Source organism: Sceloporus occidentalis, unplaced genomic scaffold (genome assembly GCF_023333645.1).
Source record: "Sceloporus occidentalis isolate IW3139 unplaced genomic scaffold, rSceOcc1.0.p SCAF_149, whole genome shotgun sequence".
NCBI lineage: Eukaryota > Metazoa > Chordata > Lepidosauria > Squamata > Phrynosomatidae > Sceloporus > Sceloporus occidentalis.
In genome coordinates this window covers 1,604,103-1,625,952 of record NW_028317129.1, presented here as the reverse complement: position 1 = coordinate 1,625,952, position 21,850 = coordinate 1,604,103, and the positions used below count along the sequence as shown (strand labels likewise).

Genomic DNA, 21,850 nt, shown 5'->3' with positions numbered 1-21,850 from the left:
TGCTCCAACAACGAATCGATCACTCGATTAATCGATAACGGAAATCGTCGACAACGATTTCCGTTATCGATTATTATCGATTTTATCGATTCGTTGTTTCAGCCCTAATTTGTAGTAGGTAACCGGTCTAAAATAAACAGAAATTGAGAACAGCAGACTGTGTTTTTCTAATATTTTATTGCTAAAAGTTAAATTTATTAGACTATCACAAAAGGCATCTTTACATTTAATGCATGGCTGGCGTCAGTTAAACAGCTCTAGCTGCCCGGGATGTTAAAATATGCCAACAAAACTATATATTTTTAGAAACTACACCCCCAGCTGCAGCAAATGAGGTCTTAGTTGTATTTGTATCACAAATCTGACGCGCACAACAAATAAGTGAATATCACACTTATAAAAATTTTAAAAAAATTTAATTAAAAGCGACAAGTTCATTTATGTCTTGCGCACTCCAGTCTTGTGCTACGGATACATGCAGCCCCTCATTTGATGCGCCAAGGGGTGTAGTTTCTGAAAATATATACTTTATGTACCATAATTTAACTTCCCAGCTGTCTAAATGCAGGCACCACCCCTTAATGTTTTAAGACAATTTTTGACAAGATTCTCCAATCCACCATATCTGAAGTTAAAGTGGTCTAGACCAGGGCTCGACAAATCCCAGGCGCCAGGTCGCCATGGCGACTCAGAATTTTGTCCTGGCGCCTAGGAGTTTGTCAGCCTCTTAAATCCACAAAAAAAATTGTCTGGGCAGACAGCACAGCCACTCAGAGCCCGCCCCCAAGCCTGAGATCACTCCCACGGAGTGATCCTGTAGGCTGAAACCGCGATTGCAGGAAAACCAGCAATAGCGTTTTCACCTGCCACAGGCCGCTTCAGGAAAGGGGATTTAGTGTTGATTGGGTACCCCACACAAGTGTGGGGACCTGACACAACATCCCCCTGCTGCCTGATCGCTCCAGGAGAGCGACAGGGCAGCATTAACCTCTTCAATGCCACTCCCCCCTGCAATGGCTGGTCTATAGACCAGCAATCGCTTCCCAGCTGCCAGAGGCAGCTTCAGGGACAGGGGGAGAGGGTTCTTTCACACTCATGTGAAGACCAGACCCAACACCACCCTGCTGCCTGATCGCTCCATGAGAGCGACAGTGCAGCGTTAACCCCTTCAATTCCACAATTGTGTATAACACATTTGTGGCATTGCAGGGGTTAACATTTGTCCCCACAAGCTTGTGGGGACTAAATATCAGTCAATGCTGTGCTCCAATGGAGCATCAGCATTGAAACCGTTAAATAAATAAATATAAATATATATATATATATATATATATATATATATATATATATATATATATATCAAAAATAATAATAAAAAACACAACAAAAAACAGCACTGACCTGAAAGTCCAGGGTGCTTCCAGGTCAAAGGCTGCGAGTTTAGTAAGTGGGCTGATGATGATCAAATCATTCCTAACCAACTGTTAGTTTAAAAAAAAATCCTGGCTCCTAACTTTTTTAGCTGGCGCCTAGATTCACAACAAATTTGTCAAGCCCTGGTCTAGACATCTGGGAAGTTAAATTAGGGTACATAAAGTACACATTTCAAGAAACTACATCCCTTGGCGCTTCAAATGAGGGGTTACACGTATTACACGACAAAAGTTGAGTGCACAAATAATGACAGAATATGTCGCTTTGGCTAGAAAATGTTTTTTCTAACCATAGCGACATGTTCATTTGTGTCTTGCGCACCCCAGGTTTGTACTAGAAACACATGCAGCCCCTCATTTGATGCGCCAAGGGGTGTAGTTTTTGCAAATGTGTACTTTTTAAACCATAATTTAACTTCTTACGTGAGCAGTAATGCCACGTCAAGGCTTCAACCCTAATTACTGACCATTCACACGCCTTTCATATCTCCATTCTCTCGCAGAAGCACACACCATACTATCTGTACATTCACTCACAGAAGCACACACCATTCATTCCCCTTACAATCCCAAAGAAATGATGGTAAAGGGAGAAAAAAAAAATCACTTTTACAGCAAAAATAAGTTTTGCAGTAAAAATGCAAGGCGCTCCAGGGATGAGATGGTTACTCACGTACCGCACAGGCTAAATGGCTGATTTTAATAATATTTGCAGTTCATCAGGATTTCAAAAATTGCTTTCCTCTACCATTGGCTAAATTTAACCCCATGATCAAAGGGATCATGGGGTTAAAATGTAGCATCGGCCATTTTTAAAAAGGGAATGAGACTTTCCATAGCTATATAATCACTGTGGTAACATTAGCTAAATGATCACTGTGGTAGCCAGAATACTTAAACTTTTTTAAAGTTAAATTAGTTTATGTTTAGATAATTTAATTTGGGGGTCTCTAGGCAATTTTGATCTTTATTTATCTTCCTTTAGAGACCCCCAAATCATTTTTTTAACTTTTTTTTTACATTTTAATTTTTTTAACTTATTAGTTTTTATTATTTCACATTATACCGGTGAGGCGATTACCTTTCCAATGGTATATGTTGGGGGTCTGTAGCTGCTTAGATGCCTGAGATGCAGGCATCTAAGCAGCATGCCCCCATACCGCTTTAACTGACAATTGTCAGTTATTAATAAAGTTGCGTGGTGACGTCATCGCGTCATTGCGTGTGCCGTCACCCGCCGGATTGGGTGGCCCCGGTGATGCCCTTCAGTGTGAGGGGCAGATCGCCGGGGTAGGTGGTGATGGGGGTCCACAGACCTCCATCAAGGTAAGATAGTGCTAGCGACGGCATGGTGCCGTCGTTAGCACCTGACTGGGACTGCTAGCGACGGCACCATGCCGTCGTTAGCAGCAGTCAAGGGGGTAAATAAAAAAACAGGCTGATGGGATTTATAGTCCGCAGAAGCACATCACCAGTGGCGGATCTACCGGGGTCGCAGGGGTTGCGACTGCGACCGGGTCCCGGCGGCAGGGGGGCCCAAGCCAAGGGGCCGCCCGAAATCTTTTTTTTTTACGTTTTTTTTTTTTTTTTTAAATGAGGCAGGGGCGTCCAACATGCGGCCCGCGGGCCAAATGCGGCCCGCGAGACCAACCGATCTTACACGAGCCGCACCTCAAGCCCTGCTACTTACTTGTGGGAGGGTCTTCTGGACAGCACGGAGGAAGCGGAGTTCACGTGACTTCCTACTTCCTCTGTGCTTTAGCAGAGAAGGCAGAGGGAGGCTGCGCCCCCTGCTGAAGTCTGTGAGCGGCATCGAGGGAGCTGCAGTACAGGTAAGGGGGTGGGGAGGGTGTTTGAATGAGTGTGTGATTGAGGGAATGAATCTGTGAATTAATGATTATATGAATAAATGTGTGTGTGTGTGTGTGAGTGATAGCATGGATGTGTAAGTGCTGGAACCTAGGCATGATGGGACTGTGATTGCTGTTAGCAATCACACTCCTATCATGCCAAGTCAGACAGTACATGCTGAAACCTGGCTAGCTACCCCCCTTGTGTATTGATGCTGCCAGCAGTATGGGGTCTGCACATCACTTACAGCCATCCTGTACCAGCATGTACTGGCTGACTTGGCATGATAGGAGTGTGATTGCTAACAGCAATCACAGTCCCATAATGCCTAGGTTCCAGCATTTACTGGATGGATGTGTAAGTGCTGGAACCTAGGCATGATGGGACTGTGATTGCTGTTAGCAATCACACTCCTATCATGCCAAGTCAGCCAGTACATGCTGAAACCTGGCTAGCTGCCCCCCTTGTGTATTGATGCTGCCAGCAGTATGGGGTCTGCACATCACTTACAGCCACCCTGTACCAGCATCTACTGGCTGACTTGGCATGATAGGAGTGTGATTGCTAACAGCAATCACAGCGAGCACAGTCCCATCATGCCTAGGTACCAGCATTTACTGGTTGCCTAGGCTAACAGCAATCACACTCCTATCATGCCAAGTCATATTGCTAATTTTGTCCAATTGCGTGTTACCTACTTTTATTAACCCCTTCGAGACAAAGGCTGATTTTACTTTTTGTACCCTTTGTGACAATGGCCTTTTTAACATTTCTGCGCTGCTTGTGTTTAGCTGTAATTTTCTTCTTTCCCGTTTACTGAACCCACACACATTAGATATTGTTTTTTTCAGGACAAGAAGGGCTTTCTTTAGATGACATTGTTTTGATTGTATCATATTATTTACTATTAAAAAAATTATAAAATATGGTGAAAAATTTAGAAAAAAATGACTGTTTCTAACTTTTAGTTGAAAAATCTTTTACTCATCTATAAAAGGTAATGAAAAAACCTGCTAAATAGATTCTACTATTTGTCCTGAGTTTAGAAATACCCAATGTTTTTATGTTTTTTTGCTTTTTTCTACCCATTATGGGGCAATAAGTACAGGTAGCGTTTTGCTATTTCAAAGCCATTTTTTCCAAATCTGGTAATTCTTCCCCCCATGTGCCATTTCGGGTATCTTTGAACCCGGCCAATGCAATTTACCCCATCAAGTCATATATTTTTGAAAACTAGACAGCCCAGGGTATTCCAAATGCTAGTATTTTAACTCTTTCCATGCACCATATCTACCACCAGTCTTTGTCAAACTTTATGGTAGTCATTTTTTTGCATTTGTTTTGTCATACACATTTTACTTCAGGTATGAATTAAAATGTTCTAGTTTATGTCACTATCACAAAACACCCCAATATGTGTTCAGCAACATCTCCTGAGCGCAGCGATACCCCACATGAATGATTTTGCCTGGCTGTTTGGGGGCAAAAGGGCCACATTTGGGGCATGCGCATTTTTCAATGTTGAACTTTGGCATTTGGGGATCCACTGCCCATGCCCTATTTGGTACATCTTTGAGCCGGGCCATTTCAGTGTGCCCAATAAACCCATATATTTTTGAAAACTAGACACCCCAGGGTATTTCAACTCTTTCCATGCACCATATCTACCACCAGTCTTTGTCAAACTTTGTGGTAGTCATTTTTTTGCATTTGGTTTTCCACACACATTTTAATTCAGGTATGAATTAAAATGTTCTCGTATATGTCACTATCACAAAACACCCCAATATGTGTTCAGCAACATCTCCTGAGTACAGCGATACCTCACATGAATGATTTTGCCTGGCTGTTTTGGGGCAAAAGGGCCACATTTGGGGCATGCGCTTTTTTCAATGTTGAACTTTGGCATTTGGGATCCACTGCCCATGCCCCATTTGGTACATCTTTGAGCCGGGCCATTTCAGTGTGCCCAACAAAACCATATATTTTTCAAAACTAGACACCACAGGGTATTTTAAATGCTGGTATTTTAACTCTTTGCATGCACATATTTTACCACCAGCATTTTTTCAAAGTTTGCAGTAATATTTTTGTGTGTGTATTTTTCCCACACACACCTACTTTATGTATGAATTTACAGCTCCTGGTATATGCCGCTGTCACACGACACCCCATAATGTGTTCAGCAACATCTCCTGAGTGCAGTGATACCCCGCATGCATGGGTGTGTCATTTTTTGGGGGAACTAAAAGGCCACATTTGGTACGTGTGCATTTTTCTAATTGGAAATTAGATGTGTGGCCATCCTTCCCCCCGTGTTAATTGGGACGTTGTTGAACCTGGCCCATTCAATTTACCCCATCAAATCATACATTTTTTAAAAGTAGACACCCCACGGGCATTTAATATGCCAGTATTTTAACTCTTTCCATGCGAGAATTGTTTTAAGCTAATATGCTAATTTTAGGACTTGCTCACAAAAATATATTTTTTATATATATATATATTTTTTTTTTATTTTTATTTTTTAAAAATGTAACATTTTTTTTCAACTTGGAGGTTCCCCTGATAGTGACATCAGTGGGAAATGATTTTTACATTTTACTGTTTTTTTACTATTTTTTTCTAATTATTATTAATTTTATTTTATTTTTTAATTTATTTTTACTAATCACACTGTGATTAGAAAGCTGGGCTCCATTGACTTGCATGGTGAATGCAGTACCTGTATTCAACCTGCAAGTGGAGCCAAAGTTCTCTAGATGGTCTGGACTATCTAGCGAACTTTTAAAATTTGTGGTTCCTGTTACAGGACGGCGGCCATCTTCCTTGATGGCGAAGATTGCCGGCAGCTGCGGCTGTGACCGCTCTCCGGAGCGGTCACAGCCCATCAAAAGGTTAGTGTTTGGTGTCGCTGGATGCCTCCTGATCGAGGCATTCCAGCGACACCATTTAAGTTTAGGAGGCGATCGTCGATCGCCTCCTAAACGCTTTTAAAACGGGCGTCCGCCGCCATACAAAGTATGGCGGATGTTGACGCCCCGTGGAGGGGCCAGAGATGGCCCCTTCGTGCCGATCGCGGCGTTGCTGAATGCCTCGAGGTCGAGGCATTCAGCAACGCTTTTTGGGTGCAGAAAGCGATAGTAGATCGCTTTCTGCACCCGTTTAAAGACGTGCCGGTCCTGGCACGTCATTTGTCGTAAAGCACATGCTTTTCCGTGCCGTGCCAGGACCGGCAATTGTCATTAAGGGGTTAAACATGTGAGTTTTTATTATTATTTTTAAAGGTGGGGGTCATTTTCGGTTTTGGCTAAGTGAACCCTGAATGTTTTGGTCCAGAATTTTCATTTTAGTTCATCCCTAGAATAAATCTAAGGAATCCTGAATTTGTAGTCGCAAAACTTTCAAGGCCCAGAAATCAGTGAGAGGAAGAGTAAAGGTTTTGTGTCATTTTACTTTATTTAAATCTGCATATTTTATTAAAGGCCATATTTTTTGTCACAGTGAAAAATGAGTGCGGCCCGCGCACGTATACAATTCTCATGAAGTGGCCCACTGGAGAAAAAACTTGGACACCCCTGGATTATGCCCTTTGTACATGCGCCCCTTTTTCTTTGATTATGATTCAATATGTAAATTGAATTTGTTGAATTAGTTGGAAAAAAATTGTTGGGTAAAAATCATGTTTTTTGGGGGGGGGTGAGGGGGTGGGGGGGCCCTTAACAGATTCTCGCACCCGGGCCCTGAGGCGTCTAGTTACGCCCCTGCACATCACCCAAAATGTTGTTCAATTTACCAGTTTGGTAAAGTAGAGGGCATCTGAAGAGACGCTCTGGCAAGAAACCAAAAGCTTTCTTGACACATCTTAAGCCCCCTCAAACCACCATCTAAAGCATTATAGTATAGTAGGTTGAAAAAAGACTTAGGTTAATCTTGATGGACACACATACCTAGTTCTAAAGTTGATCCAAAAGAAGGCAAAAAACCCTACTTGGGGCAAATACCAATTATGCCACAACAGGGAATAAAATTCCTTCTTGATTCCATAGCGCCAATCAGATCACTCCCTGGATCAACTTTCTAATACGACTGTCCAGTTGTAGCCCTTTGTTATGTTTAACCCCTTCGTGACAAAGGCTGATTTTACTTTTTGTACCCTTTGTGACAATGGCCGTTTTAACATTTCTGCGCCGCTCGTGTTCAGCTGTAATTTTCTTCTTTCCCGTTTACTGAACCCACACACATTAGATATTGTTTTTTTTCAGGACAAGAAGGGCTTTCTTTAGATGACATTGTTTTGATTGTATGATATTATTTACTATTAAAAAAATGCGTTTTCTAACTTTTAATTGAAAAATCTTTTACTCATCTATAAAAGGTAATGAAAAAACCTGCTAAATAGATTCTACTATTTGTCCTGAGTTTAGAAATGCCCAATGTTTTTATGTTTTTTTGCTTTTTTCTACACGTTATGGGGCAATAAGTACAGGTAGCGTTTTGCTATTTCAAAGCCATTTTTTCCAAATCTGGTAATTCTTCCCCCCATGTGCCATTTCGGGTATCTTTGAAGCCGGCCAATGCAATTTACCCCATCAAGTCATATCTTTTTGAAAACTAGACAGCCCAGAGTATTCCAAATGCTAGTATTTTAACCCTTTCCAAGCACTAATTCTACCATCAGCCTTTATCAAACTTTGTGGTAGTTATTTTTTTGCATTTGTTTTTTCACACACATTTTACTTCAGGTATGAATAAACAGGTTCTGGTATATGTCACTATCATAAAACACCCCAATATGTGTTTAGCGACATCTCCTAAGTACAGCGACACCTCACATGAATGATTTTGCCTGGCTGTTTGGGGGCAAAAGGGACACATTTGGGGCATGCACATTTTCAATGTTGAACTTTGGCAATCCACTGCCCATGCCCTATTTGGTACATCTTTGAGCCGGGCCATTTCAGTGTGCCCAATAAAGCCATATATTTTTGAAAACTAGACACCCCAGGGTATTTCAAATGCTAGTATTTTAACTCTTTCCATGCACCATATCTAGCACCAGTCTTTGTCAAACTTTGTGGTAGTCATTTTTTTGCATTTGTTTTGTCACACACATTTTACTTCAGGTATGAATTAAAAGGTTCTCTTATATGTCACTATCATAAAACACCCCAATATGTGTTCAGCAACATCTCCTGAGTACAGCGATACCTCACATGAATGATTTTGCCTGGCTGTTTGGGGGCAAAAGGGCCACATTTGGGTCATGCGTATTTTTCAATGTTGAACTTTGGCATTTGGGGATCCACTGCCCATGCCCTATTTGGTACATCTTTGAGCCGGGCCATTTCAGTGTGCCCAACAAAACCATATATTTTTGACAACTAGACACCCCAGGGTATTTTAAATGCTGGTATTTTAACTCTTTGCAGGCACACATTTTACCACCAGAATTTCAAAGTTTGCAGTAGTATTCTTTTGTGTGTATTTTTCCCCCACACACCTATGTTATGTATGAATTTACAGCTCCTGGTATATGCCGCTGTCACACGACACCCCAATAAGTGTTCAGCAACATCTCCTGAGCACAGTGATATCCCACATGCATGGGTTTGTCATTTTTGGGGGGAACTAAAAGGCCCCATTCGGTACGTGTGCATTTTTCTAATTGGAAATTAGATGTGTGGCCATCCTTCCCCCCGTGTTAATTGGGACCTTGTTGAACCCGGCCAATTCAAGTTACCCCATCAAATCATACATTTTTTAAAAGTAGACACCCCTTGGGCATTTAATATGCCAGTATTTTAACTCTTTCCATGCGAGAATTGTTTTAAGCTAATGTGCTAATTGTAGGACTTGCTCACAAAAATATATTTTTTATATATATATTTAATTTTTTTGCCTTTTTGAAAAAAAATGTAACTTTTTTTTTCAACTTGAAAGTTCCCCTGATAGTGACATCAGTGGGAAATAATTTTTACATTTTACTGTTTTTTTTTTTACTATTTTTTTCTAATTATTAATTTTATTTTATTTTTTAATTTATTTTTACTAATCACACTGTGATTAGAAAGCTGGGCTCCATTGACTTGCATGGTTGAATGCAGTACCTGTATTCAACCTGCAAGTGGAGCCAGAGTTCTCTAGAGGTTCTGGAGACCATCTAGCGAACTTTTGCATCTTTATTGTTTTTTGTCCCGGGCCGCCGCCATCTTGCGGATGGTGAAGACTGCGTGCAGCTGCGGCTGTGACCGCTCTCCGGAGCGGTCACAGTCCATCCTGGGGTAACCATTTAAGTTTAGGAGGCGATCGTTGATCGCCTCCTAAACGCTTTTAAAACGGGTGTCCGCCGCCATACAATGTATGGCGGATGTTGACGCCCCGGGGAGGGGCCAGACATGGCCCCTGGTGCCGATTGTGGCGTTGCTGAATGCCTCGAGGTCGAGGCATTACAGCAACGCCGTTTGGGTGAAAAAATAAAAATAAAAAAATCGATCACGGATCGATTTTTTTCACCTGTTTTAACAAATGACGGTCCTGGCACGTCATTTGTCGTAAACGACTTGTTTTTCCGTGACGTGCCCGGACCGGCAATTGTCATCAAGGGGTTAACCAGAAAAGCATCCAGACCGTTCTTAAAAATATCCAGTTATTAGATAATACAACATCCTTAGGCAGAGAGTTCCATATTCTTATTACTGTGAAGACCCCTTTCCTATGCTGAACTCTTGGTGAATAGATCACTAGAGAGCTGTTTATACTGACAAAGCGAGGTACTTGCAAGTCCTAAAGGTATTCAACCTCATTTGCACTTTGCCAGATCTGCAAGCATGTTTACTAGTTCAGATTTTGTATTATTATGTATATTTTCCTGTATATGTAATAAATGTGTATGTTGGGGACAATTTCTTTTTTGGCTGAATGTTGATCTTGGGAAAGAACATTTCTTTATCTTAATCCCCTCCCCCTCTCGCCTCCTACACCTGTAACCCCGCCTGTTTTTCCAACCTAAAAACCTCTTCTCTTATGTATCTCTCTCTCTGTCTCCTCTTGTAGCTTTCCTGAAAGACCCAAGACCTCTGCAGATCCCCATCTGGAACCAAGCACTAACCCACCCTCCTATTTATTATTTATGCATTCTATTTTACATCTGGAAACCACTTACCCCTGATTACCGCTACAAGAGAGCTGCTACTCCCTCCCCATACTGCTCCGTTAGAGTGTAAGCTCATGAGCCGTGCCCTCATAAGCCCACCATTTCTGTCAGAAACTTTGTATAAAAGTACTATGAGGCTAGATGATAATCTTACGGGCAGGATCTCAACTCCTGGCGTGTCTGTATGCATGAATGTATATTTGTCATGTATGTTAATTGCCCTAACTAAATTGTACAGCAGTGCGTAATTTGTTGGCCCTTAATAAAGGTAATAATAATATATGGGGATATAATGGCAAACTATTTTGGGGTGTATTTGTATGTTTCCATCATTATACCATTATACAGGACAATGCCTTAGCTATAAATCATAAAGATCTGACCTCAGCCAGCATCTCCAAGGAAGGTCACGTCTACCCCTAGCTCGGTGACACGGCTTTCAAGGAATCTCCTCATATTAAATATACATTAGTTTGGCAAGAACACCAAATAAATAAACAAATAAGCCTGGAATATATTTTAAAGATGTCGAGGGTGTTCTGCCCCCTATGGACTAATGGTGCAGGCTACGAGAGAATGCACTTGCATTTACCAGCCAAAAGGAAACACTTACTAGCCCACACAAAGCAATGTATATGAGTCCACCTTCATAAGCCTTAGAAAGGATAAGATAATAGACTTTAAAACATACATAGAAAATGTTTTTCTAATTAGTTCAATAAAATAGGTTTTGTATCCTGTTGTCCTGCGTGTTGCAGCTGCCATCTTGCTGCCTCGCCTTATTTGTGATAAGGAGAAACTACCTCGTGCTATAGAAATAGGATATAGATATAAGAGATAGATAGATAGATAGATAGATAGATAGATAGATAGATAGATAGATAGATAGATAGATAGATGTCTTAATGTGAAAACGATACACTTGTATGGGCTGATGACGGGGGGTCATGGGAATAGTAAAAATAAAATCGCATTAGATCCCTTGGCTATACTCCACGTGGAGTTACATATGATGTCATAAATGTACAAATGGTACATTGAACACCTCTTCTGGACATATTAGTGACTGTGTTTCTGAAATGTAAGGGCACGTATCTGATAAAAGCCCATTAAAAAATTTAAAAAAAACACGTTTCATAGACCCTTACAGAAGGGCTTATTCACTAAAGGGTGAGCTGGCCCTGTATAACGCATGATTCAATGTGCGAGGAGACTGAAGACGGACTTAACTATGCATTATCCCGTCCGGCACTTCCTGCAGAGCACTGGGGTTGGACATTCATAACCTATAGTGATATCACGGAGCTGAACACAACTCCTCATTTAGTAGACAGACCCCTGCACTTGAATAGAGCTAAAGCTGAGGCCAAGGTTATCGCAGTCCTTGCTGGCTGGTTTTATACCCACTATATTTTAAAAACATCAGTGCAGGAAGGCTGTTCAACCATCTCGAGGAATGTACCTCATCTCTACCCTACGAGCAGTGCCAAAAGACATTAATACACATTTCTGTTCCTTGAGCTGTAAATGTGATTTCTTAAGCCTCCTTATACAGAAAGCACGTGATGTCACTAGGGTGTAGCCTGACTGATTGCAGCACCATGTAACTTATTGCCATGTGCAGCTGGAAGTATATATATATATATATATATATATATATATACATACATACATATATACACATAATACATGTATACATATACACACATTATGTGTGTGTATGTAATATATATAGAGAGAGAGAGAGAGAGAGAGAGAATGTATCCTCCCAGCTCCACATGCACACTGTCATATATATATATATATATAAAATAAATACAATATATACATATATAATATCTGACTGTGCGCATGTAAGCCTGACTCACCTTAGAGATGCCGATCTCCTTGATAACGTACTGCTTGCCATCTTCCTTGGATTTCACCAGAATGGCCTTTCCGAAGGAGCCCTCCCCGATTTTGCTTACTTTCTCGTACTTGTTCATGGTTGTTCCTCCCCTACGGCATGACTGTCACTACGGGCCGGCGAGCGGAACTCTCAGTGGGCGACACACGGCGCTCTCTATCTCTCGCCGCGCTCGGCCAGCCCGCTGTCTGATGTTAGCGGTTGCTGGGCAGCGGGCAGCGGGCCGCCGGCGTCCGTCGCACATCGTGACGTCATCGCCCCGGCAGCATCTTTCTGTAGCTAAAGGGAATCTGTGTATCATTTCTGCTGCGTGAAGCATTAGCGGCCATTTTCAGTATGGTTTCAAAGGAACGCGTCATTTGGAATGGAATTGGGGCTTCATCTTTGTTTTTCTAAAAACCGATTGTGGTGATTATTTACTTGGATGCTCTACTTATAAAACATTATTATAATTTGTCAAAGTGATTTTTTTACGTCTGCTTTTTTTATATTAGGGCAATAAGCGAATGACATCATTAGCATAAGAAACAATAAGTATTTCATATATATTTGTATTCAAAAATGTCAAATATTTGTGTTCTGGTGCAAACATTAAAACATGGCGTTTTCAGGATAACAACCAATTGGAACCCATCACATAAACCACATTTCCAGCTTAGCAACCTTTAGGTGTAAATGAAGCTCATGGACACAAGAAGGCATAGTTTATGGGAACTGTCCCTAAAAAAAACCCTCAATCATATGTACATGTAGCTGCTTTATATGGATACATGTAAGTGCCTGCGGGGACAGGGCCCTTCATTCCTCTTATATCTGTATGTCAATTGCTGTATTGTACTTGTTATCTGTATCATTTTCTTCTTTGTACAGCACTGTGGAATATGTATGCGCTTTATAAATAAAGTATAATAATTATAATACAGTGATGTGTAGTGAATTTATATAAACCCTCCCAAGTCTAAATGGGAGATTCCACAGAAGGTTGTGGAGAATAACAAGGCTAAGATCCTGTGGGACTTCCAGATCCAGCAGGTACTGGCCAATCAACCTGACATCCTCGTATTGGTAGACAAGGACCAGAAGACAGCGGTCGTGATAGGTGTAGAGGTGCCAAGTGACAGCGACATCAGGAAGAAAGAGTATAAGATGTTGGACAAGTACCAGGGCCTGAAAGAAGAACTAGAGAAGATGTGGAATGTGAAGACCAAAATGGTCTCAGTGGCCTCTGGTAGAGGAGTCAAGGTTGAGGAAACCCCTTAGGGGCGAGGAGGGAATTATATGTATATATATATATATATATATATATATAAGCGCTTTCTACTTCATGTTTTCTGCACCAAGGAAGCTTATAAAAGCTGTTACGCGAGAAGTCCATCAAGAAGGAGGTCAATTGCATGCTGGGATACATCAAGCGCCAGCACAAGACCAGACCTGGAAATGGAAGTTTTACCTGTAAATGTCATCAAACAGCAGTTTCGCTGCCTTACGATGAAATAATAACGTAACATATAAACTCATTTCTAGAACATCTTTTAACGTTATATTATGATTACGTAAGTGATATGTAAAGTCATGCGTTTTTACCACCCCCTGGTAGGGTATCTGACATAAGCTTACCTCCCAGGGCACCCTGGTCTGGAGGGACTGTCCATCAGCCATCACTGATCACTGGATAGCAGCTTTCTCGATTTCTACATCCCCCGGCTTCTTTACTGCCAGGTGGGAAAGTGTAACTGGCTATATTTTCAAGGCTTGACTCCAGTAGCGGCAAAGTGCGTTCCAACTGAAGGGTCAATAGACTATGCGTATTAGTTAGGTTTAATAATTATTTCTAGCTGTCCGGCAGAACAAATCTATGTCACACGTCAAGAGAATCTGTCATTTTCTAAGATGTTTTGTTTTATCCATAATTACACCAAATGCAATGATGTTGTTTATAGGGCTGAAACAACGAATCGATAAAATCGATAATAATCGATAACGGAAATCGTTGTTGACGATTTCCGTTATCGAGTGATCGATTCGTTGTTGGAGCACTCGGCTCCTTTTACTTACCTCCGCGAGCGTTCCCCGCTTCCGCTACACGCGCCTTCTTTTAGTTGCGGTTCGCTCTGTGCGAGTGGCTCCGTTCGCACAGAGCGATTCGCGGGGGTGGGGTTTCAGGGGATGCAGGGCAGAGTGGGGGTGGGGGGGGCAGGCCAGGGTAGGAGACTGAGTGCAGGGCAGGGTGGGGGTGGGGATGCAGGGCAGGAGACTGGGTGCAGGGCAGAGTGGGGGTGCAGGGCAGAGTTGGAGACTGGGTGCAGGGCAGAGTGTGAGTGTGGGTGCAGGGTGTGAGTGTGGGGGCAGGGCTGGGTGCAGGGCAGAGTTGGAGACTGGGTGCAGGGGCACAGTGCAAAGTGCCAGGGCTGGGTGCAAAGTGCCAGGGCTGGGTGCAAAGTGCCAGGGCTGGGTGCAAAGTTCTGGGTGCAAAGTGCCAGGGCTGGGTGCAAAGTGCTGGGTGCAAAGTGCCAGGGCTGGGTGCAAAGTGCCGGGTGCAAAGTGCTGGGTGCAAAGTGCCAGGGCTGGGTGCAAAGTGCCAGGGCTGGGTGCAAAGTTCTGGGTGCAAAGTGCCAGGGCTGGGTGCAAAGTGCTGGGTGCAAAGTGCCAGGGCTGGGTGCAAAGTGCCGGGTGCAAAGTGCTGGGTGCAAAGTGCCAGGGCTGGGTGCAAAGTGCCAGGGCTGGGTGCAAAGTTCTGGGTGCAAAGTGCCAGGGCTGGGTGCAAAGTGCTGGGTGCAAAGTTCTGGGTGCAAAGTGCCAGGGCTGGGGCAAAGTGCCGGGTGCAAAGTGCCAGGGGTGGGGCAAAGTGCCGGGTGCAAAGTGCCAGGGCTGGGTGCAAAGTGCCGGGTGCAAAGTGCTGGGTGCAAAGTTTCTTGAACAGTAATAGTCCACCTCTTTTCAGAATGTTTGGGGTTATTTTGTTTCATAAATATTGTGTTTGGGTTTTTGTACTTTGAAAATATTGTTTTTTTATTACATCATAACAAAATAAGAATGTTAATGTAAATTTTAAGTTGTTTTTTAACATCCAGTTCATTAAATTATTTTAAATAAACCAAAAATTTGCATATTGTTTTTTTTATCCGATTAATCGATTAATCGAAAAAATAATCGGCCAACTAATCGATTATTAAAATAATCGTTAGTTGCAGCCCTAGTTGTTTACAAATCAACAGCAATGAGTCATTATTAAATCCTTGATCTTAACGAGTTGTGACAATTCGCACGGTTTCCAAACTAATTGCATTCATTGTAGAAAGAAAACGAGCAGCTGTCGGTTGTATTAATGGATACATTTAATGCTAAAAGTACAACAACTTTCTCTGTGCTAGCTGGGCACATTGTCCCTACTTGGCCCGCACCCCGGACTGGGCAGGTGGCCTCTGGTGGAGGGTTATGAAACCTGTACATGGGATCTCACAATGTCAATTGCTGTATTGTACTTGTCGTTATCTGTATCATTTTCTTCTTTGTACAGCACTGTGGAATATGTATGCGCTTTATAAATAAAGTATAATAATTATAATACAGTGATGTGTAGTGAATTTATATAAACCCTCCCAAGTCCAAATGGGAGATTCCACAGAAGGTTGTGGAGAATAACAAGGCTAAGATCCTGTGGGACTTCCAGATCCAGCAGGTACTGGCCAATCAACCTGACATCCTCGTATTGGTAGACAAGGACCAGAAGACAGCGGTCGTGATAGATGTAGCAGTACCATCCGATCCACACATATGTCTCTTCTCTCATTACCCAAAGTGCGCACAAAATCCGGCTCCAACGCATTCTGCCATGCTGCTCCCACATTCTGGAACTCTCTACCACTTTCAATCAGAGAGGCTCGATCTTTAGAGACTTTTAAAAAAACACTTTTCTCCCAATCCTTCAGATAATTCACTCTTTCTCGTATGCATATACCTGTAAAGTGCTTTGAGTCCCACTGGGAAAAAAGCGCTATATAAATACTTGTTGTTGTTGTTGTACCAAGTGACAGCGACATCAGGAAGAAAGAGTACGAGATGTTGGACAAGTACCAAGGCCTGAAAGAAGAACTAGAGATGATTTGGAATGTGAAGGCACGTGACCTCTGGTGGAGGGTTATGAAACCTGTACATGGGATCTCACAATGTCAATTGCTGTATTGTACTTGTCGTTATCTGTCGTTATCTGTATTGTACTTGTCGTTATCTGGGCAGGTGGCCTCTGGTGGAGGGTTATGAAACCTGTACATGGGATCTCAGGGAAAAAATGCTTTCTTCTTGTGACCAAGATAACAAAGAGCGCCGTCTGTGATGTCATCAGAACACGTCCCTGTTTGACGTGCCAGGTGCAGGATAATGAGCACTGGTTACAGGCTAGTTAAAGGGACATCCATATGTACTTTATTGCAGAATATTGCCTTTTTGCCAACCCCCCCAGCTATATGTCATGGAGGAGATGTGTTCGGCTGAGTATATGTCAATTACCCCTAGTCAGCAGGTGGCAGCTCTTAAATCAATAAAGGCATCTCTATAGCTCTTTACCCATAATTGCTCCCACCAAAGTATTAGCTTATAGTAACCACCGTAGTAGAGGGGGTAATCATAAATAGTCCATATACTGTATAATCTCTGGTTTTAAGCAGTGTAAATATTTATTAAAAAAAGGTGCATATTTGGATTAAAAGTGGCCATTTCTCTTATTATTATACAAGCAATAACATTTTTCAGCTGATTTGGGCAAGGCCAGAAGCATGCCACCCTCAGCTTCAGAGCGTGGCACGGTGGCCACGTGGCTGCTGCAATGTTGGTCTGTGCTACAATAGCGCCATAAAACAATCCATCGTAGATTGCATTCATGACAACAATTGATTACGATACGCTGCAGAAAATAGGCAAGCGCAGTGTGTTTGTTCACGTGGCCACTTTTAGCCCTTTAAGGCTGGTATCAAAATATTATTTATTGATTTATATAGCACCATCATACTCTACAGCGCTGTACAATGAGTAAGCAGGTCATAACAAGTAGTGCATCACATAACAACTTGGACTTAAATAAACCTGTCAGAATGGCACTGCTCGAATGAGCTTATAACAAATCCCATGGTGGGAGAATAAAGGGGAAAACGCGGACAGAATAGCTAATGGCAGCAAGCGATAGCCCTGTGCGGCCGCAGACCCCTAAGGCCGGCTCTGGTGGGGGCTTCCCGGCCCCTTAGAGTGGCGGACCCAGTCGCAGTTGCGGCGGGCTTAAGGGGTCCTGCGTTAATGCGGCCGTAGAGGCCGCATAGGCCCAGTCAGTCCGGTCCTGACTGGGCCTATTTTAAGGTAGGGGCCTGGAGCTGCAGTTTCATCAGCCCCTAAATCAATCCGGCCCTGCCGCGGGCCCGGTCGCAGTTGCTGCTTGCTCCGGCAACAAGGTAAGTAGGGTGAGGGAGGGGGGTGCAGTGAGAAGGGGCAGAGGGGGTACATATTGAGAAGTGGGGAAGGGGGTACATAGTGAAAAGGGGGTACATAGTGAGAAGGGGTAGATAAGATGGGGAGAGGGGGTAGTGTGAATGCGTATGAGAATGAATGAATACATGTGTGGATGAATTGTGTGAATGCGTATAACAATTAATGAATTCATGTGTGGATGAATTGCTTGAATGATTTGTGAGACTGCATTAATGAATGTGTTAATGATTTGTGTGAATGAGTAAATGCAAAGATGGTACATGAAGGGTGGGCTTTAACAATAAATAAATTAAAATGGGCTGCTCAGGCTTAAATGCCCGGGCCTATTTTTTGTCCCAGTCCGGGCCTGCTCCCCATCATGTGAACAGCACGCAGATATCATTTATTTACACGTTGCCGATCATGTATACATTTCAGGCTGTTTTGTGTGAACGGGGCGGCTGCGGTGTCCTGTCCTGAAACATGTAAAATGAAATCCTCAATGTAAGCCCCTGTAGATCTCACATACGATGTATGTACATATATATACGTACGTATTTAATACCGTTTAATTTAGAGATGTCTGGGCTTAAAAACAGTTATATTAGTACAGTATATTATTTGTCATTTACTAAAATATAATATAATATAAAGTTTAAAATTAACTGACTTCGTCAGTATAATTTAACTTTTTATGTCAATCAAAACAACTTTTTTTTAATGTCAAACACTATGTTTAGGATAATGTAATCACAGCAGAGATGCCGAACAGCCAGACTGACAGCTCTGGCCGTAACACTCGTGATAATGCGCTAGTGTGTGATAGTCAGACGTGACAGTCAGCTGCTCATAATAATGGGTCCTTCCCTAGTAACGCCCCCTACTCCCTAGCAACAGCTTCAGCACCTACCCGGAAGCAGTCCCCGAATGCGCGCCTCCTCCGCAAGCAGGTAGGCAACAGCCCTCACTTTCGTAATATATTTTCAAAGTGAGGCTGCGCCCTCCACTAAACCCAAGCGAATTTCTAGCGTAGTACGGGTCTGCTGAGCGGAGCTGCCATTATACCCCTCCTCTGCCGCCTAGTGCCCCAAGAGAGGAGAGGGAGGATGCAGAGTCGCCTCCCCGGGGATCAAGCCGTGCGTCGGGCCACTCGGGACAGGTAGGAGGAAATGCTGGGGCCTGGATAATACCTGGGATGTACTGCATGCCATGAGGGATGTTTGTACACAATAAGATGGGGGAGGGGGAGTATGGGAGATGGAGTTGGGAGGAGAATTTGAGCTTCTGTCCCTCCCCTCCATCCACTTGTCACCCCATGTCTAGAGAGGAGCAGTTGGTCGCAGCCTACTCAAGGCTTGTATATTTTCTTTGCGTGTTATCGCCATAATATAAATAACTTTTTCTACAGGGAGTGTAATTCAGTGCTACAGCAAATAACATATCTGGGGCTTATTCACTAAATGGAGATTTCAACTCCTTGACTTGATTACGTACCCCCCATTTAAATATAAACTGGTTTAATTTAGATTCCCAGACATTATACATTTATTTCATTTGAAACCATAGAAACATAGTAAAATACATTTTTGTTTCAGCAATTTTCTTAAAATTTCTTCCACGTGGTAGGTGCCACCGATGAACCAGTTAATGCTCAACAAGATCCCCTGATTAGAGGTATATCCCACATACATATATTATAAAGGGCCACATCCATCTCTTACATAGCACCCTATAGGGGGTAATATTTTTAATACTTTGGGGTTTGGGGGTAGTGGATGTGGGGTTATAACGGTAATGTTAGGGCAGTTGGCCGTAAGGGGCTTCTTTTCCAGTCCGTACATCCCAGGTACAAGGGCATATTGAATTGTACAAGACACCATATTGTCTACAAGAATAAGGAAAAATATAACTTTAGCCGTTTCTGTAATATTTGGCATGGACTTGTCTTCATCGCACTATTCAGCATTTCGCGTCACAATTCTTTTCTGAGCGCTACGTCTGTGACATCCATTGCTGCGCATATTGTCAGGGATCAGGCTTTTTCCTGCATGCTGACCCGCTGATCACACTACAGATCAGCTGGCAGCATCTGTAGTTGGCACTGTAAGGGTTAAATGTGGAAGGTGCTAATAATGCACTAACCAGGTAACTAAGGCAGTGGTAAAGCACCTGCTGGATTGTGTATGGCTGCGCATAGCCATTGAACACTAGCAATTCATTAAAGCGCTGTGAAAAAGTATTTGCCCCTTCCTGATTTCTTCTATTGTTGCATTTTTGTCACATTTGAATGTTTTAGACCTTCTAACTAATTTTTAACCCCTTTGTGACAATGGCTGAATTTATTTTTTGTACCCTTCGTGACAATGGCTTTTTTTTTTTTTTTAACCTTTTTTAATTTTCTTCTTTCCAATTTTCTGAACCCACACAAGTTATATATTTTTATTTTTTTTGCTGGACAAGGATGGCTTTCTTTAGATGTCATTATGTTGATTGCATCATATAATTAAATATTAAAAAAAATTCTTACTTGAAAAATCTTTTACTCATTTATACAAGCTAATGAGAAAACCTGCTAAATATATTTTATTTGTCCTGAGTTTAGAGATACCCAATGTTTTTATGTTGTTTTGCTTTTTTCTTCGGGTATGAATTTACAGGTCCCGGTATATGTCAGACACCATAATATGTGTTCAGCAGCATCTCCCGAGTACAGTGACGTGCATGGGTTTGTCAGGTACTTTGGAAGAGCCGGTGTTCTCAGGAGGGTCTGGAGAATAAAGTCATGACTTGCTAGGCATGTCAATTTTGTTACACCCCCAGTCATGATTACTGCCAGCTCATTTCAATTTAGACATCAATTAAATAGACCCTGTCTCACAAAGTGAAAACAGGTCCCGAAAGGCATCACATGATGCTGCGGTCTAAACAAATTCAAGAACATTTGGGAAACGGTTGACATCTATCAGCATGGAAAGGGTTGCAAAGCCATTTTTAAAGCAACAGTAATGAATCTTCCCATGAGTCGCCGTCCTACCAAAACTCCTCACAAAACAACCCAGACTAACATGTGAAGAACTGCAGGCCTCACCTGCCGCACATTTGCCAAAAATTACACTTTGAGGATAACATTCTGTGAACTGATGAGTCAAAAGTGGAACTTTGTGTAAGACGTGGGTCTTGTTACATCTGGTGTAAAGCCAACACCTCAATAAGATCAGACCAGCAGTCAACAAAATTGTGGTAGTGCGGTGGTCTGGTTCCTTTTCTGCTTCAGGACCTGGGAGACTTAGAAACCATTAGAAAATCCATAAGGAGAAGGCCTGCCTGGCAATCGGTTTGTGACCTGGTGCTCCAGCCCAGTTGGGTTATCCAGCAGGACAATGATCCGAAGCAAACAAGCAAGTCTCCCTCTCAATGGTCTTGAAGTGGCCGAGTCACAGAGATGCCGTGGCATGACCTTAAAACTGCAGTTCATCCTTGAAAACCCTCCAATGTGGCTGAATTAAAACAATCCTGCCAAGAAGAGCAGCCAATATTCCTCCACAGCCATGTTGCCGGTTATCGGTACAGCTAGTTATTAGCTTTAGGGGCAATTACTCTAACACAGTGATTAACGGTTTACTTTCAACAAATGAAATAATCACGTAAAAGCTGCATTTTGGGTTAACTCGTTTGTTTTTTTTTGTTGTGTATCAAAGTTAGTTGGGTGACTTGAGACTTTTGAATGTGAAAAATTCGGAAAAGTAGAATAAATCGGGAAGTGGTTAATGCTTTTTCACAGCGCTGTACAACCTCATTAGTCCTCTGTAAAGCTACAGTCACCGGGTGGGTAATTTAAACGTGATATGGCGGCTGCGCATGTGACTTATGACAAGTAAAAAGGTAAATAATATTTAACGTTTTTAAAATGAAAGAATAGGATTGGTGATCATCTATAAATTGACTGTCCCCCTTAAGATTTAAAATGTTTTATTTTTACTTGAAATTCGGTGCAAACTCCTAAATTCTAGTTTGCTTTAAAAAGATACATGTATCCGTTCTATTGAGCTA

General features: G+C 42.3%; 1 protein-coding gene across 1 annotated transcript in view; it reads right to left on the bottom strand.

Moving 5' to 3' along the window:
* Window positions 1-12,425, bottom strand: part of LOC149280694 (serine/threonine-protein kinase Nek1-like) — a 51,844-nt gene extending 39,419 nt beyond the window's left edge. Inside the window, exon 1 of the mRNA XM_089500162.1 lies at window positions 12,309-12,425. Within this exon, the coding sequence (XP_089356288.1) occupies window positions 12,309-12,425 (117 nt within the window). The remainder of the gene's footprint in view (window positions 1-12,308) is intronic.
* Window positions 12,426-21,850: the final 9,425 nt, after the last annotated feature.